Source organism: Diabrotica undecimpunctata, chromosome 3, assembly GCF_040954645.1.
Source record: "Diabrotica undecimpunctata isolate CICGRU chromosome 3, icDiaUnde3, whole genome shotgun sequence".
Classification (NCBI taxonomy): domain Eukaryota; kingdom Metazoa; phylum Arthropoda; class Insecta; order Coleoptera; family Chrysomelidae; genus Diabrotica; species Diabrotica undecimpunctata.
Window position 1 is genome coordinate 107,904,341 of NC_092805.1, and position 26,500 is coordinate 107,930,840.

At 32.5% G+C, this 26,500-nt stretch overlaps 2 protein-coding genes and 1 long non-coding RNA gene across 5 annotated transcripts; 2 read left to right on the forward strand and 1 right to left on the reverse strand.

Moving 5' to 3' along the window:
* Positions 1–4,019: 4,019 nt before the first annotated feature.
* LOC140437185 (uncharacterized) lies at positions 4,020–14,443 on the reverse strand. 2 transcript variants are annotated; one of them, XM_072526538.1, is made up of 2 exons: positions 13,798–14,443; positions 4,020–9,488 (listed from the first exon to the last, which is right to left on the reverse strand). In XM_072526538.1, the coding sequence occupies exons 1-2, from the start codon at positions 14,111–14,113 to the stop codon at positions 8,653–8,655; spliced, it is 1,152 nt and encodes a 383-aa protein (XP_072382639.1). In that variant the 5' UTR covers positions 14,114–14,443; the 3' UTR covers positions 4,020–8,652. The 2 variants fall into 2 exon arrangements, with proteins under 2 accessions (XP_072382639.1, XP_072382638.1); XM_072526537.1 differs by lacking the exon at positions 4,020–9,488 and adding an exon at positions 9,521–11,557.
* A 6-nt stretch (positions 14,444–14,449) lies between these two features.
* Positions 14,450–17,173, forward strand: LOC140437186 (uncharacterized). 2 transcript variants are annotated; one of them, XR_011950354.1, is made up of 3 exons: positions 14,450–14,495; positions 15,226–15,291; positions 17,029–17,173. It is a non-coding gene; the product is annotated as an uncharacterized lncRNA (long non-coding RNA). The 2 variants fall into 2 exon arrangements; XR_011950353.1 differs by lacking the exon at positions 14,450–14,495 and adding an exon at positions 14,502–14,879.
* Positions 17,174–22,623: 5,450 nt separating this feature from the next.
* COX5A (Cytochrome c oxidase subunit 5A) lies at positions 22,624–23,320 on the forward strand. The gene is made up of 2 exons (XM_072526539.1): positions 22,624–22,809; positions 22,866–23,320. Exons 1-2 carry the CDS (start codon positions 22,727–22,729, stop codon positions 23,233–23,235), a joined length of 453 nt encoding a protein of 150 aa, XP_072382640.1. The 5' UTR covers positions 22,624–22,726; the 3' UTR covers positions 23,236–23,320.
* The last annotated feature ends 3,180 nt before the right edge of the window (positions 23,321–26,500 follow it).

Here is a 26,500-nt window from a genome sequence, read left to right on the forward strand (position 1 = left end):
TCGACCTGCCCTCTACATTCAGTTTCAATCGCGAATAGGTAAGACATAGCAGAAGGAGAAACAGAATTAATAACAACTTACTAACAATTAATAAACAACATTTGACCTGTAATAGGAGTATAGTAAATGAAGGATTGAATCAATATTTTGATGAAAATGTATATTTTTATTTTCATATATGTATGAAAGGAGTTGAATGAAAAATTTTTTTACACATACTCTGCAGTAAAATTCATTGTTTATTTTGTTATTAATATAAAAATACAATACAATACACTGCAACATAATTCAATATAATAATACAATACAAATTAAAACACAATATTCATAAGTATTTAAAAATGACAATAATATACATAAAAAAAAATACACTACAATAAAGTGCAACATAATTCAATATAATAATACAATACAAATTAAAATGCAATATTCATAAGTATTTAAAAATGACAATAATATACATAACTTTTCTACTTACGCATATGTTTAATTTACCATGTAATAATATTAATAAAAAAGTCCTACCCGACTGGGATTCGAACCCCGGTCTTCAGCGTGACAGGCGGAGATACTGACTACTATACTATCGAGGACATGACACAAATGTATTTCAAAATTGACAGTTCTGGGCCATACAGGGATTAATTGAGATTATTATTTTGAAATATAAAAGACTAATATAATTATGAACATTTAATAAATAATACAAAACATATCACATAAATAATAATATTAATAAATATTTTATTATATATATATATAATATATATATATATATATATATATATATATATATATATATATATATATATATATATATATATATATATATATATATATAATATTAAATATATATACAAAAGGAACATTTTTATATTCGAAAAAGGAAGAGAGAGAGAAAATATATCTTCTGTCTATCTCTTACTCATTATCTTACATATGTAATGATTTCACAGATTCACTCCCATACAAATTTCCAACGTGGAGCGCGCGTATAGAAGTATAACTTCAATAACAATCAGACCGTCCACTCTCAGACTCAAATGCCGCCTTTGAAGTTTGTCAGCACGCGATCGCCATATTTTAAACGGAAGCAGACTCGATTTGATAAATTTGTGACAAGCTACGACAGAACTGTAATTTAAATTTTTAGAGATTAATAATTTAGTACATTTGAAATAATTTAATCTATTCAACTAAAAGTACGAATAAAATAGTGCATATTATGTCTACAGTTAAATTAAATTAAACCTGGTTAATTTTTCTGTGCACACAAGATAACATGTCACTGAACAGCATTGGTTTCGACTAAAACATGGTTGATTCCATCTGCGCGTAATTATTTTTTCAAGCAGAGTGGGCATTCTGATTGTTTATTATGTTTATTACTCTGTGGTGTTTGGATGTTTTTTGATATTCCCTTAAGGTTCTTCTTTCATTTGACATGACCTTATCACAGAATAAATAACAATTGTTATTTATTCTGTGACCTATGGCGTCTTAATGAAATTTACTATTTCTATTGGGAATAAGCCACAATTTTATTTTAAAAAACGTTTATTTGACGATATGATTTCCACTTCGGAAATCGTTCTCAAAATACTTAACATTAATAAATGAAACAAATTTTGTTTTTTGTTACTTGGTAAAAAATTGCTCTAATAATTTTATTTTATCCGACTCATGACAATTCAGACACACATTATGATTTCAAAGTAGATGGCTTTAAAATGATATTGTCAATATTTTGAGTTGCGTTCCTGGGACGACTTTATCAGAATATTCAATTTTTTCTACTTTATCAGAGTAAACTAAATGTAAGACCAAATCACAGAATAAATAACAATCAGGATGCCCACTCTCAGATGCCGCCTTTGAAGTTTGTCAGCACGCGATCGCCATATTTTAAACGGAAACACAGAACTCGGATTAAGAAATTTGTGACAAGCTACAACAGAACCGTACATTTTTTTATACATCCTTGTCCAAATTTTCAAATTTTGATAACACTAATCCCAAATAGAGAACACCCTAACACACGCTACCACTGAACTTTTTAATACTCATCAGATAAAATTTCACTGAATAACACTGGTTCCGTTTAAGACATGGCTGATTCCGTCTGCGCGTACTTATCTTGACAAGCAGAGTGGGCATTCTGATTGTTTTATTATCCTGTGACCAAATACTCACCATTTCTAGCAAGAAAATTTTGATATCATCATCATTGTTGCTACAGCCCTATAAAAGAGCCTTGACCTTCCCAAGTCTATTACGCCAGTCAGTTCTATCCATTGCCAACTGTTGCCAGTTTGCTACGCCTATTTGTCTCCCATCTTTATCTACACCATCCCTCCATCTGAGTTTTGGCCTACCCCTACTTCTACTTCCCACATGTTGTGACATAAGGATTCTTCTAGGAGGGTTGTTCTGCTGTGATCTTGCCAGATGTTCTGCCCATCTTAGTCTTCCTATTTTTATAAATATTCTTCTTCTTCTGCTTCCTATCCGTTTCGGATGTTGGAAATCATATTGGCAATCATGACCTTGCTCGCTGCGGCTCGAGGTTTTCTTAAACCATGTTCTTAAATTCCACAGCCATGATATTCTCCTTCTACCGGGTCCTCGCTTACCTTTGACTTTACCTTGCAATATAGACTGCAGCAGGGAGTAACGGTGCTGATTTCTCATAACGTGTCCCAGATATTGCAATTTTATGCGTTTGATCGTAAACACAATCTCCGGTTCCTTCTTCATTTTTTCTAGAACTTCCTTGTTCGTGATCCTTGCTGTCCATGATATTCTCAGCATTCTTCTATAAAGAAGAATGCTGAGAATATTACCACCAAATATATGTTTATATCTGTGATATATCTCGTAGTTGTACCTCCTTCTTCAAAGACCATTTTCACAGATGCCACCGAATATTCTTCTCAGGATCCTCCGTTCAAATATAAGCAAGAGATTTTCATCTGCCTTGGAAATGGTCCATGTCTCCGACCCATATGTCAACACTGGTTGTATAAGGGTTTTGTATATGGTTATTTTTGTTTTTTGGCTTAAGTTTCTGCTTCTCATATGTCTACTCAGCGCAAAATAGCATATGTTTGCTAGGATTATTCTTCGCTTGATTTCTTCCGTCATGACGTTCTCCTTGGTGATCAGGGAGCCTAAGTATGTGAATTTGTCCACCACTTCAAAGGTAGAGTTATCAAACGTGAATTGGTGGCTGATGTTTCTGGTTCCATTGTTGGGTGTTGATGCTATTATCTTAGTTTTCTCCTCATTTACTTGCAGGCCCATATTTTTTGAGGCCTTTGATAAGGTGGTATATATTTCTTCTAGCTTGCGTGTTGTGCGGGCAACTAGGTCAACATCATCTGCATATGCCAAAATTTGGGATGATTTATTAAAAATGTTTCCTCTGTTGTCTATTTGGGCATCCTGACCGCCTTTTCCAGAGCTATATTGAAAAGGAGACACGTCAGCGCATCTCCCTGTCGCAGACCAACATGCGTTTCAAATGCCTGTGATTGTTCGCCCTGTATTTCGACTTTGCAAACAACTTTACGCATTGTAGCCTTAACCAATCTTATCAGTAATCATTGCATAATATGATGATAGTAAAATAATATCATTTTAAAGTAATCTTTTTCAAAATGTATGTGTGTTTGAATTGAAGACTACAGGGGAAAAACGCTGTAAGTCAATTTTTTAAATTTTTGGAAAACGCGAGTTTTAGATTCAAAACTTCATAATTCATAAATAAACATGCTAAAACACTGTTGTATTGAGTATTTGACAACTCATATATACAGAGTATGATATTATAAAACTGAAATTGTCATGTACAGTAGTTAACAAGAGAAATTAAAAAAAAAAACAACCAAAGGTCTGGAGGAAAAAAACAAAAACGCTGTAATTGACAAAATATAATATTAATTCAATGAAAGAAAAAAATAAACAGAACTAGACTTGTTTAACTTAACTAAAGCTAAAAACATTAATATTAAGTATCTGTTAAACAAATCAATAACATTGTAAAATTCTTAAGATAAAAAATAAGTCATGTTATTTTTAGCTGATCAAAATACATTCTTCCTTTTTCTGAACAATTTTTTTTTAAACTTGGAAATCTTTGTATTTTGCCATTGGAATGGGCAGTGACTCAGTATAGGATTGAGAAGGAAAAACGAATTTTTTTCCAGTATACGGTGGTTCCCTACCAGTCACTTTTTTATTAATGACAGCAGAAACCAATGTTCCATTGTAGGTGTCTCTGAAATAAATTAGTCTGGGATGTTTCTTTGAAATGCTTAATTCTCTTATTGGTCTAGTTTTAAAAGGTACTTTTGTAGCATACATAGGTGCAAGAAAAGTGTCCTAGCTACGCACCAAGTAGTTATCAACCACTTCTACTTTATAAGGCGCTGGTTTTTGACGAGCCAATCGTAACACTGCTTCCCAATCTTCTGGGGTTTCTGCTGCACTTTTTTGGTTAACGATACCAAAATATTTATCCGTCTCCATGTAAGAGTGACCTCTTATAGGAAAGGTCACTAAAATAGAGTCAAATCTGTTTATTTTATGGACTAAATAATGTAGAAACCGGAATACCGTCCAATTTTTATTTTGGCCTCCACACGAATCACAGAAAATTACTAAGTTACGAACTTCAGGAGGAAGCTGGATTGTCACATAGTCATACAGAAATGAGCAAACTTCTTTGGCACCCTTTCGAGCTACTGTCTCAAGGTACGAGTACATAACATCATTATCACTAAGTCGATGGACATTAAAGGAGTAGAAAGACTAACTGCCTTTTATAACACACATCGTTACTCGTAATATTAGGCATTGGGTTTTTATTATAGTCCATGGCTATGACTTCATATTCTCTTGAGGTCCTTGCTCGTAGTTTAGCTTTTGTTTTTCGTTTGTAGAATGTCTGTGCTTTTAGTAAGTGAAGTTTCTGCCCTGTTTTAAGTTTATTAATTAATTTTTTATCTTTACATTCCCTTATTTTTATTTTGAAAGCATCACAAATGCTGCAAGTGTCGGTTCTGGGATACCCAAAGGAGATATTAAAGCGTGTGTTGTCAAGGAACATTTTGTACATCTTTTAATGTTAAGTTCCTCTGTCAGGTACTTCCTGCTAGATTTTTTTAGGCTGTAATGACTCATGCGCCCTTTGAATGATTTTGTGATTTAAAATTAACTGCATAGTTTAAAATTAAGGAGCTAACCGAAATATGTTGCCCTAGGGGAGGAAGAATGAGTACCCGCCCATACTGGTGGACAGATAACATAAAAGTTATAAGAAGAAATTACAACGAATTAAGAAGAAAAGTCACCAGAGACAGAAAAAAGAACCGACTAATAGAAGAGGAGGCCGAAAGAATGAAAGCCTTAAAGAAAGAACTAGCCCGAAAAATAAACGGCGAAAAGAGAAGGTGCTGAAAAGAAGTATGCGTAAGCCTGGAAAATAACATCTGGGGGAAGCATATAAGACTGCAGCAAGAGAATTCAAAGGAAACACCTTTTTTAAAATAGAGGACAGCCGTAGGAGGGAACTAGCGGAAGCACTAGAGGAAACATTTCAAATAATACCTACAGAGGCACCAACAAATGGCTTCACAATGAAAGAGATAATACAAGCAGGAAAGACACTGAAAGACAGGAAAGGTATCCGGACCTGACAGAATGGCGCCGGAAATAATAAAAACCATTATTGAAGAAAAGGATGAATAGGTAAAGAACATAATGGACGACCTCCTTAGAAGACAGAAATTCCCACGGTTTCGAAAGTGGCAAACCTTATCCTCATCCCTAAACTTGGGAAAGAAATTAAACCGGGTGCTTGTAGGCCAATATGCTTGCTAAATACACTAGGCAAGCTATTTGAAATCCTTATAAAGTCAAGGCTCGAAAAAGAAATTGGAGGCCTGTCGGACCGCTAGTATGGGTTCATAAAAGGCAGATCTGCCATAAACAGCTTATTAAGATGGTGGCACTCTTCGTGGACATCAAGAACGCATTCAATAACGCGAGCTAGGAGAAAATCATCAAACTATTGGAAGAAATGAAAATATCTCCATACATGGAGAACTTGGTAAGTGATTATGTCACAGACAGGAACATTAATATAACTAAAGACGACACAGTAAAAACATCTGCGGGTGTGCCATAGGGCTCGGTCCTAGTACCGCTGCTCTGGAATGCTAAATACAGCCCTTGAACTAGTTAGAAGGTGCTAGAGGAAAAAAACTGATGCTAGTCACACAGAAGGCGGATACAATAATCTTTAAGGGCCCAAGAGTGAGAGAGCATATCCCCTTCACTTTGGAAAGAGAAAGTATCCTATCTATACTTAAGAAAGACAAATATCTGGGCGTAATAGTGGACGCAACTAGAGCTTCTGTAAAAAATAATATATGCCGCGAAAAAAGCCCATCAAAGAATAGCAGCGGTAACAAAGATCACGCCAAACGTAGGAGGTCCGGGGACAGGCAGAAGGAGATTTCTTATGGAAGCCCACAAGAAAAGGGAAAGTCAAAAGGACACTATACTGTATCTTCGTTATTAATGAACAGGTAGCGATATACGAGATATCACATGGCACTACGCTTAAAGATATACTACAGTATTGTGCGAATTAGTGGAATCATTAGACATTTTTCAATATTCACAGTTGGCAACACTGTTCACACATTTACAACTGACCAAGCATTGAAAACATAACCTTACATTGCTCTGCCTTTTATTTGAGGGTGCTTTAGGACATTTCCCACTAAGCTTGTTGTTTTGTACTATTTTGTGTTGTTTTCGATAATTAGTGAGTTTGTTTCGTTTAAGTCCATCATGGATATTACGCCTAGGAACCGTGAAAAGAATATCACTTCTATGTCACAAATAGCATTCGCAAGAATGTCTAGAGTGAGTCAGGAGGTAATAAGCAAGATTTTGAAGAATAAACGAGAAATGGGATCAATGGATGTGAAAAAAAGGACAATGCGGAAGAAAGAAAAAAACAACATCAGCAGATGAAAGATTTTTACTTCGAAAAAGCAAATTGAACCCAAGAAAAACAATCCAAGAGCTCCAACACGATTTAGCAGCATCAGGTATAGTTATTCAAATATACGAGCAATATAGCGAACCAACTCTAGCACAATACACTAAACTGCAGAGATTACGGTGGGCAGGACACGTGGTCCGCATGCATGAGAATAGAATCCCCAGAAAATTACTAAATGCAAGAATGCAGGGAAAAAGACCTGTTGGAAGACCTAAAAAGAGATGGGAAGACGAAGTCGATGAGGATGCCAGGAACTGCCTGGGAACGCGTTCATGGAAAAGAACAGCGGTAAATCGAAATGATTGGAGAAGCTAGTTGAAAGAGGCCAAGGTCCGATTTGGGCTGTAGTGCCATTGGATGGATGGAGGTGTAGTTATTCACGACTCAACTGTTCGGAAAAGACTTTTGGAGAATCGTAGAAGGGCAATGCGTCCACAGAAAAAACAGCTTTTAACTGAACGAATGAGGAAATAAAGGCTATTGTTGGCCAAAAAATTGGACTGTATACAACTGGAGAAAAGTCCTATCTACAGATGAAGCTCACTTTATAGTTCATGGACAGCGGTGGAAATTCGACAGGAAGTCTGACAATGAAAACCTTACACCATCTCATATTGATCAAACCGTAAAATATCCAGTCAAAAAAATGTTTTGGGGATGATTTTCATACATGGGGGTTGGATCTTTGGTACTCATCGAAGGCATGATGAACAGCCAAAAATACAAATCGATGTTGAAATAGCGTTTCGACACAGAACTCCAAAAGTGTCGACCACAAGGATGAGCGATTCTTCAACAAGACTCTGCTCCCTTTCACAAATAAAAGCAAATGATGGAATTTAAAAAAAATAAGATTAATGTTTTAGATTGGCCCGGTATATCACCAGACCTCAACCCCATTGAAAATTTATGGGCCATTTGCAAAGCTAGACAGCGCAAAATCGACTGCACTACAAGGTCTGGTTTCGAGATGAAAGGATATCTGGGAACTGTCAGAAGCTCGTAGAATCTATGACAAAAAGAAGTAAAAGCAGTAACTGCAGACAAAGCTAAGCCAATAAAATGATTTTTCATTAAAACAGCCTAGGATTCCATTAATTCACACAGTACTGTATAAGGCAAATTTGATCTATTGACGTGAAAAAGGCTTCTGATCGAGTACAAAATAAACAATCGGCGGAGAAAAACCAATTAAAGGGGTGGGGATGATAAATGAGCAGACTTTACATGAAAAAGGTTTTTCTCCAGTGTGTATTCTCAGATGTATTTGTAAATCGGATCTTTGTGAAAACGATTTGGAGCAAATTTCACAAGTAAAAGTTTATCTATAGTGATGTCTAAGATGTGTTCATAAATTCAGATGTTTTTTTAAAGCGGATTTTAGCGGAAGTTTTTCTCCAGTATGTACACTGAGATGTTTTTAGATTTGATTTTTGTGAAAAAGATTGTATCTTCTGTGTGTAATCATATATGTTCTTTTAAACAGAATCTATAAGAAAACGATTTTCACAAGAAAAAGGTTTTTCTCCAGAACATAATCAGAGATGTGTTTTTAAAAAATAATTTGGAGCAAGTTACACGAGTATATCTCCAGTGTGTATTCTCAGATGTCTTCGTAAATTGGATTTTCGTGAAAACAATTTGGAGCATATTTCACATGCAAAAGGTTTATCTCCCGTATGTATTTTCATATGCAAATTTAAATTGTATTTTTGTGAAAAAAATTTGGAGCAAATTGTGCAACTAAAAGTGTGTTTTCTCAGATGTTTTCGTAAATTGGATTTGTTTGAAAACAACTTCGAGCAAATTTCACATGTAAAACGTTTTTCTCCAGTATGCATTCTCCGATGTTTTTGTAAATGGGCTTTTTGTGAAAACGATTTAGAGCAAATTTCGCATATAAAAGGTTTTTCTCCATTGTGTTTTCTCATATGTATTCGTACATTAGATTTACGTAAAAACAATTTGGAGCAAATTTCACAATTGAAAGGTTTGTATCCTTTGTGTATTTTAAGATGCTCAGTTAAATTAAATTTTCGTGAAAACAATTTGGAGCAAATTTCACACGCGAAAGATTTTCCTCTAGTATTTACACTTAAATCGCATATTAAAAGTTTTTTTTCTGCAGAGTGGGTTTTCACTTGTGATTTTAAATGAGAACTTTCTGAAAAAGTGCAGTTTTTGGTGCATATTTTACACGTAAAAATTCTTTTTTTGGTGTTTTCATTTATATCTGCTTTTAAATGATTTTTTGTTGAAAATTGTTTGGAGCAGATTTCACAGGAAACAGAGTTTTTTTCAGTATTCACATTCGTCGAAACAGTGAGAAATTGGTGTAAAGTACCGTTAGTTCTAACATGGTCTTTGAATGCTTTGTTTGGTTCAGTTTGTGTATCTTCACGGGGAAGACCTAAAATAGTGAAAATATATTAAACCGAGATCACATATCAACAGCAAAGTCAAATAAATGTCATATGATCGGTAAGACCAATCTTGGAAGGATGAATAATATAGGATGAAGGTATGAATCTTAAGAATATTAGCAAATATGTTTTATATTTTTTATGTATTAATTGTATAATGTGTTGGACACTTAACAAGACAATTTAATAAATAAACTAATCCAAAGGAAATGATGAATATGCATAGTTTTAACCAGTGTGCTTTTGTATATGTGAATTGAAACTTCTTGGGGATTATTTGACGCAAATGTTACACATAACAGATTATTAATCAGTTTTATTCTCATGTCTTATTTTTTCAATTGCACACTTGCGTTCAAGCAAACTTCATATTTAAAAGGTATTTTTTATAGATTGCGTATTCTCTTTTCGTTTTTTAAAGCGGACTTTTGTGAAACCAATTTGGAGCAAAGTTCACAGTGAAAAGGTTTTTTATACATTGTGTATCCTCATATGGGTTTTTAAAGATTTTTTTGAAAATATCTTTTCTAGTAAAAGGGCTGAAAGGCAACGAGTATAAAATCGTCTGTATCCCCATGTAAATCGTCATAAGAAATTCTAAGGTTCATTCTGTTCATTTTGGTCTCGTTTCTTAGTTGAAACTCCCGATCTTCACGTATCATGACATGGCGACTGTCGAAACGGCACTACACCGTATATTCGTTATTAGTGAACGTGTAGCGATATATGAGATATCACATGACACTATGCATAATAGATATACTATAAAGTATATACTGATTTATTGGCGAAAAGAAGGCCTTTGACTGAGTCCAAAAGAAACGATTAATTGAATCATAACAAATGAAAGATGAGGAGACGACGAATACACAGATTAAGCGGATTTTAAGTTCAAGGTTTTTCTCCAGTGGATGCTTAGATGTGTTTGTAAATTGAATTTCGTGAAAACAAGTTGGAGCATATTTCACATGCAAAAGGTTTATCTCCCGTGTGTATTTTCATATGCATAATTAACTTAGATTTTCGTGAAAAAAATTGGAGCTAATTGCATAAGATTTATTTCCAGCATGTTTTCTCAGATGTATTTGTAAATAGGATCTTTGTTAAAATGATTTAGAGCAAATTTCACAAGTAAAAAGTTTATCTTAAGTATGTTTTCTCAGATGTCTTCGTAAATTGGAATTTCGTGAAAACAATTTGAAGCATATTTCACATGCAAAATATTTATCTCCCGTGTGTATTTTCATATGCTCATTTAAAGAGGATTTCTGTGAAAACAATTTGGAACAAATTTCGCAAGTAGAAAGTTTATCTCCAGTATGTTTTCCCAGATGTTTTTGTAAATTGGATTTGTTTGAAAACAATTTTGAGCAAATTTCACATGTAAAATGTTTTTCTCGGGTGTATATTCTCAGATGTTTTTGTAAATGATATTTTTGTGAAAAAGATTTAAAGCAAATTTCACATGTAAAAGGTTTTTCCCCAGTGTGTATTCTGAGATGTATTTTTAAATCCGTTTTTTGTGAAAACAATTTGGAGCAAATTTCACATGTAAAAGGTTTTTCGCCAGTGTGTTTTCTCAGATGTCTTTGTAAACTGCATTTATGTGAAAACAATATGGAGCAAATTTCACATTTGAAAGGCTTGCCTCCTTCGTGTAATTTTAGATGCCAGTTTAGATTGGATTTTCGTGAAAACAATTTGGAGCATATTTCACATGCAAAAGGTTTATCTCCCGTGTGTATTATCATATGCTCATTTAAACTGAATTTTTCTGAAAACAATTTGGAGCAAATATCGCAAGTAAAAGGTTTATCTCCAGTGTGTTTTCTCAGATGTTTTCGTAAATTGGATTTGTTTGAAAACAATTTTGAGCAAATTTCACATGTAAAATGTTTTTCTTGGGTGTTCACACTAAGAGTTTCACAAGTAACAGAGTTTTTTTCCGTATTCACATTCAGCGAAGTAGTTTGATATTGGTCCAAAATACTGTTAGTTCTAACATGGTCTTTGAATGCTTTGCTTGCATTTGTTTGTATATCTTCAGGGGAAAAGCCTAAAATAGTGAATATATATTAAACCAATATCACATACCAACAGCAAAGACAAATAAATATCACAAGATCAGTAAAACAAATCAACTCATGCAACGAAAACTGTACTAACTCAATTTTTGTATAATTGGAGTTACTACCTTCTTCTGAATTATTCTATATGTAGCTGTATAGGCAATTCTAGCATCTGTATAGGCAACTTAATATACACAATTCAGTTTTATAGTATCTCAAATAACCTAGCACATTTTCAACGATAACTGCATTAAGTTGAGTTACTGTAATCTTCGCTGCATAATCATCATATTTTTAAACAATATTTGTCATATATTGAGTTACTACAGTTTTCTTTGCAAAATGTCTAGATAGTGCTGTGTCTTTTGAGTTAATATTGACTTGTTTGCATTTTCGTGAATAACTTTTTGAAGTTATACACCTACATAAATATTTGCTTGAGCTTTGTGTGAAGAGTGTTTAAAGTTTAAAATATGAATAGAATTAAATGTATATTGGGAGTTATCTAAGAAAATTAGTGAACAACCTTACCCTGGTAAGTATAGAAACAAAAGCAATAATATTATTACTTTGGTAACACTTCAAATTTCCTTTTTCCATCATAAAAAGAAGTATTGGATTGTAATTAAACACAACAGGAAGAGAAATGGGTCTAAAAATGAAGGTTTCTAAGACAACATTTATGATTTTTAGTTGCCAACTTCACTACAATGCTCCCTACTCATAGATCAACACAACATTGAGAGAGTTACTCATTTTAAATATCTGGGATGCTATATTACAGACCACCTACACCCAAGTAAAGAGATTATTATTCTTGTTGGAAATAAACCACAACTTAAGAAGTTTAAAATAAGTTTGTAATTGCATTAAGATGTCACAAAAAATAGCTTCAGAACAGTAATAAGTAAAGAAATCAAATGCAGAATTGAAGCAGTTAATACAAAGTTTCTAAAAATGAAATTCAAATGCTATATTTGGTTAGTGTTTTACATGGCACTGGACTTTAAAGGCTGATATTATCAATTGTCTAGACCATTTAGACCACCTAGAAATCTAGCGGCATTTAAGATGTAGTTGCTTAGAAGAATGCTCCAAATACCCTGGACAGCAATGCAGACCAACGAAGTTTTGTAAAATATAGCAAATGAAGTTCATGAGTTATTGAAAACTATTAAAATAATAAAAATTTCATACCTAGGGCATGTTCTTAGAGGAGACTGGTACAGAATCTTTCAGCTTAACATCAAAGTTAAAATCTAGGGCCACAGAGGAATTGGAAGGAAATAGATGGCATGGCTCAGTTACATTTGGAATTGGACAGACAGTGTGCCATTTGCAATTGGACAGAGTGCTAAACAACTATTCTGATTATCTGAAGACAGTAAACAATTCACCAATGTAATTTCCAACGTTAGGGGGACCTAATATGGCACAGAAGCTCAAAACTATTGTCATAATAATTTGCGTGAAGATTTGAATTTGACAAAAACAACTAAACATTACACAAACTTCCGGACAAGGTGCAGACCTGCCACACGCTTCTTGTGTTGATAAGTAGCTGTTGCTCAGCAGGTGGGATTCCAATTTTAGTGACACCCAAGTAACCACCAGACCCCACAACCACTCAAGGGACTGTCAACATGAATGGATTGTTAATGTAGTTCCCCCTTCTAGATAAGTTTTATCTTATTCTGACATAACCAATGCCCCAAAGTGTCTCTTTGTGATGGTAGCATGCTAGCTATAGTGTGGAGTTCTACCCTCCCCATTTATTTGTTTTGTTATTGTTATTATTTTTAATAGTAATAGAGTACTTAGTCTTATTAATAATTATTTACATATATGAATATTTAAGTGCATATTTTCAGGCTTTCAATGCATATCTGTATGCAAATTTTACCTATTTTAAATGCATAATTATCCAAACTCTAGTGATGATGAAGCAAGTCAACTTTTTAAGTCTGTTAAGTAAGTCAGTCCAACTATGGATGATAAAACTTTAGATGTCCTTTTAAAGATTCAACAGAATTCTAAAATGTCTACAACTAAACTAGCAAGAAATCATCTATGATATTCTGTACAATTCATTTTGCACAAAGTTTTAATCCAATAATAATTAACTGGAGATAATTTTGGTCGACAACTAGAGTTTTGTGAAAATGTAAGAGAAAATAAGCATTTAAAACAATTTTTTAGATGATATATTAGTGATGAAGCCACTTACTGCTTTTATTTGTTAGTTTTTCATCAACTTGTTCTATTTCAGTTTTTGTAGAGTTCTCATATAAAACTAAATAATCAAATGCATTATGTGCACTTTCTCTCTTGGGCTCCTCATTAATCTCAATTTTGTAGTTATTAGGAAGAGCGTCATTCACCTCATTATCTTCTATTTCTACTTTATATGAATCGTCGCTAACCTCTTGTTTTACTTTTATTTGATCAAACTTGATTTTAGTATCAAAAAGAACATTATTCACCTCAATATCTTTAATTTCGGCTTTACAAGAGTCGCCACCAACCTCCTGTTTTACTTCCATTTGATCAAACTTGATTCTTGATTTTGGTTATCTATTTCCATAATATATAACTTTCTATTTCAAGGGTCATTGCAGCCGAGACACATTAATTTAAATAAAAAATATATATTTCTAATATTATATCAAAGAAGATAGATAAGCGTCTATATTCTTTGATTATATTATTTATCTATGATCTATGCTAAACTCGGTTCGCTAGCTAATCCCAATCCCAGTCCCATAGTACATAAAAAGAAATAGTAGTGCAAGAGAGATAGGGCAGCGGGGAAGTTTGTTTGGACGATTCCAGTCGTACGTAATGGCGGCGGCGCTACAGTCACTCTAGGTGGGGGTATGGTATGAGACGCATGTGCCGTGGAAGAATTGAAGTTGAAGAATGAAGGTTGGTGTTGTGTTGGTCTGTTGGTATTATGGTATTATGGTATGGTATTGTATTATTTGTATTGTACGCCATTGAAATATTGCAAGTTGAATTTTGTTTTGTTTTGTCTTTGTTGTAATCATCTTATTGATTGTTGATCGTTAAAATGGAACAAAATAAAAGAAAAGAAAAAGCCAACCATGTTGTGTTCCTGGTTGTAAGGACCACACAAGCAGTAGATTTTGTTTTCCAAATCCGAAAAATGAAATGGACACGTTGGAATGGTTGAAAGTAATTAAGAGAGGAGTATTAAACAATTATACACCTCTTACTGTTTACAATAAATTTCGTGTTTGCTCTAGACATTTTACAGACGAAGATAAAGTGGATTTTTACCGGCAATAGGTAAGCACTGTACCTCATAGCAAATGTTTGTTAGCAAACTTAAATTAAATAATATTTTGTATGTTTAAACTGTTATTGTTTAAATTAATGTTAATCCTATCATATGAATCTTACTTATATATTTTAAAATCATCAAAACTTATAAATCTAATTGTACTTAATTGTATTCCGCAAATATGACTTTGATTTTTAATATAAGTATTATGAATATTAATTGTAGTTAATTATTATAAATTTTGATGGGCCTTCTGGGCAACATATTATTTGGGTTCATTTCTGATGATGATAAAGATCAAGATATCTAGTACTTGTTTATTTATTAGTCCAACAGATTTATAAATTTCAGGCTCTCAGAATGCAGCAGATATTGAAGAAGAAGAAACTCAAACTATAAGGTTTATTGACGTACATGGTAATATCAAATATTCTATATTCTTTGGTAATATATTATAAAAATATGTCTTTACATTTTTCATTCAGTAAGTGTGCCAGATGCTATAACCACTTTCAAAGCTTTGCTTATAAATAATTTTATATCTTTTCATTCACCTGAAAGCAATTGTGAAAATGATGTTAGTGAGGGAGCATTAGATGCATTAGGTTTTTTTTAACAGGTGAGGTATTACCAGGTTGTAAACCTTTGGCACCTGAAGTGAATGTTTCACTTCCTCTTTCAGTTTCAAATGTTATGAGAACTCAGGTGGGAAGGTGTACTGTAACCTATGTTGCAGGATATGTAGCAAAGAAAGTATTGAAGGTTTCCTGTGAGCAATGTAAATATAATATGTTATTTAGAGTAAAGAAAGAGGATACAGATTTCATTGAAATTGAATTGTTTAAATTTTTCACCATTCAACTGTAAAATCCATTCAAATACAGGTATAAATATATGTAAATTTATTGTTAGACTTTCTCTGTATATGTGGTGTAAAAGTGTAAATGCAATTGTAAATGGCAGAGACCAGAAGTTTATTAACTTACTTAAAAATAAACCAGACTACACTATGATAGATCCTATGAAATTAGTAGCTCACAGAAAATATGAAAGTAGGAGAAAACAATTTTGTAAGTACAGGTCATAAGTGTAATTAAATTATTTCCAGTATAAAACTGTACAATTTGTATGTTATTCATTCTTGTTTACAGTTTCATATTTCCATTTTGTTGTAAACAAATAAAATTGTGTTTTCTATTTACTGGACTCATATGGAATCTTTAAAATTCTTTTTATTGTTTTACATATATCTTCATCATCAAACATTTTCCATCTGCTCCTGAATCTAGGTCTTTCACAATTGCTTTCATCTGTATCTACCTTGTCTTATAGAACAAGGGTGAACAGTTTGGGAGAAATGCTATGTCTTTGTCTCGCTCCCCATTGTAGTACATAGTTACATATTTTACTTTAATTATACATAATCACATATTTTCCTTTTATTATACATAGTTACATATTTTACTTTAATTATACTTAGTTACAAATTCATGAAATTCAAAGAAATTGCATATAATTTGTGAACACTGTGTATTTAAAAATTCTCCTTTGATGTAAGTTCTGGAAAGAATGTTACTTACTCTTTGTTTACAAAGGTTTTCAAAACATTTTAATTGTAAATGAATGAGATATTTCACTCGCCATTGTAGTACATAGGTACATATTTTACTTTAATTATACATGGGCACATATTTTACTCATAAACATAGTTTATTTTTTATTTATATATGTTTGTGTGTAAAATACATTAGATACATAATAAATCTCTAACATATACACACACACACACACATATATATATATATATATATATATATATATATATATATATATATATATATATATATATATATATACACAAACATACAAATAGCATAGCAAGACTAAAGAGCCTCATGCTGCTCTGCACTATTCAGTAAATATATAGATGAAACTAGCCTCCCATAGCACATCAGCGTGGTATGGGGGGGAGGGTGAGGAAAGCCTGGGGAGCATTGGGGCTCGAAGGAGTGGTCCCTAATTTACTAGGACCAATCTTTCTCACCTCAATGAATTGTATGCCTGAATGTCCATATGGGTATGCAAGTCTCCGCAGGTAGGGCTTACTTATTTCGGTGTTGCTGCTTGTGTGTAATTCCATATATCATTTTGCAGGTTGCAGTGAATAGATGGTTAAGTTCAGAATGGAGCCTAGTTTCGTGGATACAGGTGAAGACCACCACAATGGCAGTGCTGACGATCTTTATAATTTATTATATCTCTGTGATTCCTCAAATTTTATAAATTACAGAAATAAATAAATTTTTAAGAATATCTGTTTTTTTAATGTAATGGAAAACAGATATAGTCACAAAATAATAAATAAAAACTTTTCCTGTGCCAAAACATATGTCTCTATCTGATATGTTATACATTTATGGTATACAAAATTGCATAAGTGTATACTACATTTTTGGACAGAGAATATATTTTGGCATAGAATAAGTTTTTATTTATTATTTTATGACTATATCTGTTTTCTATATAATATTCGGAACATTTTGAATTTCCCGCCTAAAATTCAGAAATTTATTTTTTGAATTTCCCGCCTAAAATTCAGTATATCCTTTTTGAATTTCCCGCCTTAAATTCAGAACCTACATTTTGAATTTGCCGCTAAATTTTTAGTTCCCGATTCCGAACTTATTTGGCGCTAGAAACTCTCTCCCCACTTTTTCTCCGGCACTTACCTTACTAGGGGGGGTATATACTATGCCCAGTCCCAACTGTCTAGTGAATTTAGTAATTATTTTTTTGCGAAGTTAGTTACTTTTTGACAGACTAAAAGTGGCTGGAAATTACTATACAACCAAGCACCCGTACTCATAGCCAATATTAATAGTAAACAAACTAAATAGTAAATAAAATAGAACTTTGCGAATTACCGACAATCAATATTTATTTATCTGCACCATATAATAAATAGTTATGTTAAATTATAACAACTAAATATATATTTTTTAAATATATACTACCCAAAATTTGATGGGTTTAGTATACACTTCGACTATTTAGAATAATTCTTCTTTTTTTAAAGAAAGCAGTCTGTAATAGCAGGATACTTGAGCTATTAATACTGAGAAGTAGGAATTGTTGTGTTGTAGGTTTCCGACAATGTATCTGTCAAAATTTGTCCGAGCTAAGCAAATGGAGTTTATGATATATAACCACCTACTGTCGAATTTTTTTTCACATTTTGGTCCCAGTGAAGATAGCTTTAAATTAGCTGTCAATTAAGTTTCCCAAAACGAAAAATTTCATTGGCAGTGTTGCCATGTCCTTATAATGTATATGTTATATGCTTCAAATACAAAGAGGTATATATATATGTAGTACTACATCTATGGTTTGGTAAGTTCCATTCGCTCAACTCGGGCATATTTTGACTTGACAGATTCATAGCTGGAAACCTACAACACAAAAGTTCCTAGCTCGCAGTATTAACATTTTAATTTATTACAGACTTCTTTCATTGAAAAAAGAAGAATTATTATAAATAGTGGAAGTGTAACTAAACCCATAAAATTTTGGGTAGTATATATTTAAAAAATATATTTCAGTTGTTATAATTTAACATAACTATTTATTATATGGTGCAAATTAATAAACATTGATTGTTGGTAATTCGTAAAGTTCCATTTTATTTACTATTTAGTTTGTATATTATTAATATTGGCTATGAGTACGTGTCTTTGGTGGTATAGCAATTTCCAGCCACTTCTAGTCTGTCAAAAAGTAACTAACTTCGCAAAAAATAATCACTAGACAGTTCGGACCGACCAATAGCGAACCGACTATAGCTACGTAATACCAACGATTAGTGACGCTGGACATTGGGCGCGTTCAGCAGGCGGAGCTGCTCCACAACTGTTGAGTAAATGTCTGCAAAATGAAACCGCTACCGCTCCGCTACTTCCGGAGCGGCCTGTCAAATTTGGTAGCGTAAAAATGTATCGCTACCTCCATCCAACATGTTGAGAGAAATGTCATTCATGACATTTCTGTACTAAAATTGAGGGTTAGGTGTTTGTTTGTTTTGCTTTTACGTTTTTACTTCCAGCCATATATTACTTTATTATATGGACATATCCATTGAATTTATTTAACTTGTTTAGAGGTATTTCTTGATTGGATTTCTAATTCCTTTCCAGCTGTTTCCTAATAACAAAAAGGTGATCCATTATTTATCTTTACAATTTAATGACTGTTTGGTTCCATTCCTTCATGTTTTGTTCATACTTTCTTTTCACTTCATATATTAGCTATTAAAAATGTTTACGTCGAAATTGATCATTACTTATAGTTAATGTTATCTAAACAGAAAACTCTGAAAACTTTTGTTTTCTACATCTCTATAACTTTTATTATAATTTCTTCCCACTACAGCTATTTCAGCATTTTGTCTTTCTCAATTGACAAACAAATGTCTGTTTTACACTTTATAGTCTCTGAACAAATAAAGGAGGGGAAAGCTGTATGTCTCAAATTGGTCATTCAGAATTATATCTGTATATTTTAATACATCTCACTGCCATGAGAAGCATAATGTGATACACGGGTAATACGATTTTACAGCCGCGAGAATCAAATATCGAATACACACGCATTTGTAATGCTCACACATCACAAATTATGAAAGCTCTGAGAAGCAATTGTGGTCTCTCATATCAAAGTATCATTAATGCAGTTTAAACATAGACGGCTGTAAGCAACAGAAACTATATTTGGCCTCTGAAATATGTGAACCAATGTTTGATTCTCACAGCCTGAAAAGTGGGTTACTGATAAAAACTACTTAAGTCAACTATTATATATTTATTTTTTAACGAAAACTATTATTTAAATACATTGTTATTTTAATAAGAAATTAACAAAAACTTTATATATTAAAAAATATTGTTTTCATTACACTATTTAGTTTCTCTTGTTTTTTTTTAACTCATTTTCACAGTATAAAGAATTGCACAGAGTACCCAGTGAAATCAACAAACACCTACGGGCTAACAGTTGGAAATAAATAATATTCATTTAGAGCAAAATTGTATTTTTCTGTAAAATGGCCTATATTGTGGAAATGGACATATAATTGTAATAAACGATATTACATTGATAAACACGGTCGCATGAATCATATGGACTTGTTTTTGTGTGAATCGGCATTTGATGCACACTGCTGTAATATACGATATCAGTCAACAAGGCTGCGTGAATCATATAGTGATTCTCACCTCTAACTAACACAAATTAAGGTTTTTTTTTTAAAGAAATGTGTAGATATATACTTAGATTTTAATTTTGTGTGTATATAGAGTTAAAAAGATATACAGCCAGAAGGGTCCTTTTTTTCACTATGGTGCAGTGTGAGGGTTCATAAATTTCTTAATATAAGGATTTGAAATTGTTCACTAAATGAATTATTATGATATAAAAGGTGAAGTGTGCATGTAGACTCTGTTTTTTGTTGTTGAAAGCTCTTTTGTGTTCTGGTATACATTTGTTTAAGGTTCTACCAGTTTAACAGATGTAATATTGTATGTTGGGTTTTTGATTAAGTTTGTTATACCCCACTGTATAAATGTTTTTTATGTTGGCTCTGGTGCTTATTATATTTGCTTAAGTAATTGTTTGTTCTGAAAGCTGGTGTTATTCCTCTCTGTTTCTGGTTTTTTAGTTCTGTTGTTATCATGCCTATAGATGTAATTATTGTTTCAATTCGTTGATGGTTTTATTACTTACATATCAAAGTCTTTCTTTCAGGCACTATATAGCTTTCCTTATTTAGATGATAATTGTGTGTAATGTTTAATCTAATTGTCAACTATCTAATATGTTGTTTCCAAGTAAGTGAAAATTTACTATATATTTACTGACGATTTAAAATGCTTTAAAATAAACAAATGCCAGGCCGAAGTCTGCAGAAGGATATTGATCGCCTCTAAGTGGAGCACACAAAATGGTATTTGGATGCGTCAAAATGTCATAGTTTTCATTTGCACCTTCCTCATCCCCCAATAATATTCGAATATAGTAAACACAATTTAACCATATATTCTACTTTTGAAACCAAGGATCTAGGTGTGAACCTTGACTCTAACTATAAATCACACATTTCCACAACAATACAGAAATCTATGAAGCTACTTGGATTTGTGAAGAGAACCATCAAAGATTTTTCTTACATCTCTGCTATTTGATCTCCTTCTCCATGGTTAGATCCCTTTTCATTTACTGGTCTACAGTTTTGTCCCCCTATTACATTGCATCTAAACTGAAACTTAAGACTGTCCAATTTTCTGTCATGCCATTGTATGGATGCATGTATACTGTGAATATGTTGCATTAGAATGTATACTGAACTTCTCTTGAGGTATATAGAAATCAAAGAGACTTAATAGTTCTATTTAAAATTATCAACAGCCTGTGCACCTGCTTCAAACTTCTCTCCAAAATATTTGTTTATTATTCTCCAATATTGCAACTAGGTATGTGCAGACTTTTTATATTCTTTTCATAGATTCAATTACTCTTATAACAGCTTTACTCCCAGAACTCTTCTATTAGCTAACTCTTCAAAGAAGCTCCAAATTTTTAATCTATCAGTTTTCCCCTTCAAAAGTGATAATTCTGATCCAACTTTGTAATACTTTCAACTTCAGCTTTTGTATTGTGTTTAGTGTTACATTATCTGCATGCATTAGATAACTTAATACCATTATACCTTGTGACTTTTTCTGAATTGATTTGTTATCTTATTTTGTGACTGTATATGTTATTTTTTTTTGTAATCATACTATTCATATATTCTTCTTCCAAATCAGTTTATTGTATTAACTACATTTATAGCACTGTAAATAAAACTTGTAAAATGTTGTAAATAAAATGATATATTTTTAGTAGCTTTTGTTTTATTAAAATTAATTATTTTACAGAGGAAAGTGTGTTTATAAGCCAAATAAGAAAAGTTTGTAAATATAACATAAATATTAATGAACCAAAATATATACAAGTATCATCATTCTATTTGCCTTTTCGCCACATTAATAGATGTTCCACTTTTTATCTAAAGGAATTGTAGGGTATTGAATTGAAATGGGTATAACTCCTAAATTTCCTAGTTGCTGAGTAATTACCTAAAATATTTATATGTAGTTTTCAAAGAACTAATAATCTTTACTAAAACCTACTTCATCACATTCCCTACTCATGCGAAAATGCTTTACAAAAAGATCTCCCATGTATTATTGGTGAATGGTTTCCTCATAAAAATTTTGATTAGGAGGCACTTGAGCTCTCTCAACATTATTTAGCTCTAATTCTTCATTTTGTGTCAACTGATCCACAACATTTCCAATTAGCTGGATATTATTTTCCTCGTCCGCAAGTTCTTCCACTAATACTCTAATTATGTCATTCCTTTCTATATTCCTATTATATGAATGTGACGTAAAGTTAAATAATATTTAAAAGTCAAGCTAAATTGGTAATCTACTGACAAACGTAAACAAAGAACAAAAATATTTAATTTTTAAAATGACAAATTATTTGACATTGACAGATAAGGTAGCGGTAGCGGAATCCAGCAGGTTTTGACTTATGACATTTGGTCCAGCGCTAACCGATGGATTCGGAAGTAGCGGAGCGGTAGCTGCTCCGTCTGCTGAACGCGCCCATTATGCGAGAAGAATACAATTATGTCTATTATGTCCATGTCCTTGTCATTTGTCAAATACATTAAGAGGTTAGACACTTTACTTTTACGTAATCTTTAAATCTTTAGCAAAGTAAAGTTTCTTTATAAAATAATCAATCGAAAATGTTCAGAAATACAGCTATCCGTGCTCACTCAATTTTAAGAACAGCGCTTGTTGCTCCTAAACCAAATGTATCTACGATGAGGTAAGATTTTTCAAATGCACAATAAAATAATCAACTCATATTTCTTCATTATATAGATTGATGTCCAGCCACAGTACCGAAACCGATGAGCAATTTGATAGCCGTTACGAAAACTTCTTTAACAGAAAAGATATCGATGGATGGGAAATCAGAAGAGGTATCAATGATTTATGGGGTCATGACTTGGTTCCAGAACCAAAAATTCTTATTGCTGCATTAAAGGCCTGTCGCCGAGTAAATGATTTTGCTTTGGCAGTAAGAATACTAGAAGCCACTAAGGACAAATGTGGAAGTAAAGTTAATGAAATTTACCCATACATTATTCAAGAACTGAGACCTACTTTGACAGAATTAGGCCTCAATACCCCAGAGGAGCTTGGTTATGACAAGCCCGAGTTGCACCTACAGTCTGTATTCCACATGTAATTAATTAAATGTATAGTTAAGTTATTTCAAGTATCTTATTGTAGTTTCTCTAACTAAATAATTTGAAATAAAATATTCAGAAGTATTTAGGTTCTGATGAACTTTAATATAATTTTTTATGTCACTTTTTTATATTCAGTCCAATTTCCCTTTCGTGATAGCAATTATTTTTAGGAGTAACATCACATTTTTTATATACAATATTAAGGTGCTCTTTCATGCAGAACAACTTTTAATTAAATCCTTCCAATTTGATGTGCTAATATTTAATGATGAAACTTACTTTCAATAACCTGAAAATTATGACATAATATATAAACTTAATATACTATGTAATAAACTGAACTGAATTTGTGAATGATAAGTTACAGAAAGTGTTTCAACTATATGATACAGTCTCCATGAGCAATAAGACATACTGAATACTTTAAAAGATTCCATGTTAAAAACACCAAACAACCAAGTTATGAGTTGATTGTAATGATTGTAATCTATTGTTTTTAAATTATTTTAAAAACTTTATTTTTTCCAAAAAACACACTGTACAGAATAATGCATAGTTATATGTAGAATTTTCATAAAATTATTAAGAGCATTTAGAGGTATCTGTAGCTAAGTAGACAAGAAGACATAGGTACTATAATACCGAGGTAGAACCAGGTAAATAGTTAAATTTGAACGGTAGGAAATGAGAGAAATATATTTAATTCAATCAGTTCAAAATCCTATTCTTGGATGAGGTGGATTATTCCTCTATGTCATTTATAGCTGGCATGTGTCTTTGCTGCTCTCATGACTCTTTTCTATTTCTTCTTCTACATCATCCAACCATCTTCTGGGTCTTTATCTACACCTGAGCCATAATGGTGTCCAGTTAGTTATCTTTCTCAGAAAATCTCAGTGTGCATGTCTCTGTATATGTCCTCTCCATTCTAAGCAAAGATATTTTATGTATCTGACTATATTTTCTCTGTTTAATTCTGTAACTTCAGCATTTGTTTTCATTCTTCTTTCTCCCGGTCTGGTTACATTGGGACCAAGTATTGTTCCCATTATATTTCTTTTAAATTTCAGTAGACTATCTTCCTCTTTCTTGTTAATTGCCATTGTTTCCATCCCATATGTCAAAACAGGTCTTAGTAAGGTCTTATATAACTCTTTGTTCTCTTACTTAGAGTTTTGCTTCTCAACAGGTTTCTATCTATTCCATATGTTTGTTTGCCTTTCAGAATTCTTTCCTCCGTTCTCTCTTGTCTGGTTTTTCCTATTGTTACTCTGTAGCTATAGCTGGATATATTTATAAATTTTGTGGTTCTGTGTTATTAGATATTTCTGAGTTATTGTGTCATTTCTAGCCCTATTTTCTTTGCTTCCGTATCTAATTTTTCAATTGCTCTTATAAGTCTCATCTTCGTCTTTGCTATGATAACTAGATCATCTGCATATGCTATTACTTGAAGTTGATTTGTAATAATGTTTTTGTTTATTAAGTTTGTCATTATTGCTTCTGATATCCGGTTAAACAGTGTCAGGGAGAAAGAATCACCTTGTTTCACACCTTTGTTTACTTTGATCTCTTTAGAAGTTGTTCCATTGAAATTTATCTTTGCTGTGGTGTTCTTTAGACTCACTGTTAGCATATATCTTAATTTTCCTGGGATTTCAAGATGCTCTAGCTCTTCCATCATTTTCATCCGAGTAATTGTTTCAAAAGTGCTCTTGAAATCTATGAATATTACGCGCATTTCTCTGTTGTATTCTCTCTATTTATGAATTATTTGCTTCACTGTATGTATGGAATTAATTTTGATCTCCCTGGTTTGAACCTGTTCTGATTTTCTCCTAATATTCGTTCAGCACATGATTTAGGTCTCATTTTTAGTATGTTTGCTAGAATTTTGTATGTGGTATTTAATAGAGGTTTTGCTCTGTAAGCTCTGTAATTCTAGCACTCCTTCCTACCTCCTTTTTTATAGATAGGCACTATAACACTTCTGTTCCAATCATCTGGTGCAGCTTATTTTAAATCGAGTGGCAAGACCTTCCACAAAATAGTTAATCACGCAGACAATAGAATATCTATGATCAGACCCATGCAGTGGAATTGCAATATTTAACAAATTAAATTATTTGAAATCACACTAATTACAAAATTATTACTCACTTAAATAATAAATGGAGTTTGATTGTACACAGATTGTTTTATAGATACAAAACTTTTTTTTTTGTTATAATACCATCTTTAATAATTGACACTCTATAAAGTTTGGTAAAAGTTAATTTCTAATTTAGTATCAGTTACCTTAAAACCGTAATTATAAAGTCATTAATGACTCCTTAACGACTGGTTAAGGACATACAAAGAACTGATAAGAATTATTTCCGGGGATTAGAATTTCTAGTCACTGGATTTCAAATGAATTCATAATTTAGTCTCATTGTCGAGTCTCAACAAGAAAGGTGCTACCATGCGTATTAGTTAAGTTGTATGCGTTAAGTGTAGTACAAGTAAACAGATCAGATTGACACCAGAATCCAAATGTATTTAAATATATGAAAATACTATTTAGTGAAGATAATCGAACCAGTATTAAACAACGTGTGAGTGAAGGTAGTGGAGTATCTTTACGTACAGTAGAAAGGATCATTCAACAAGCGAATATGTTAAAAACACAGAGTCAAATAATACACTAAAATTTCCAGCTACAACACTTGCTAAAAGAAAAGCAACCGTAACAGACTTGAGGGAGTATGACAAACTGTTCATTAGAAATACCATTAATCGTTTTCATGAGATTGAACGTTGTCGTGTATCATTGAAGCTTTTGTAGAAAAGGCTTGAAGAGGTGTACGAGTAGACTGGAAGTGGGAGTTCTCTCTGCAGAATTGTGAATGATTTGGGATTTAAATGAAAGAAAACGAAAGATAATCGACGTTTATTAATTCAACAGGATGATATTCGTGCCTAAGCATTAAATATTTGGACAAAATTAAATATTACAGAAGCGAAGGTAAGTCAACTGTATATGTTAAAGTGGTAAAGGATTCTTCAAAAACATTTCAAAAGGAAGTAGGTTGGTTATCGTACATGGTGGTGGGGAGATGGGTTTCATACAGAATGCCCTTCTGATTTTTAAGACAGGAGATTATCATGATGATATGAATTCAGAAAATTATGAAAAATGGATGAAAGAACAGTTAATCCTCAATTTGCTTGTTGGATCTGTTGTTGTTACTGATAATGCGTCATATCATAATGTAAAGA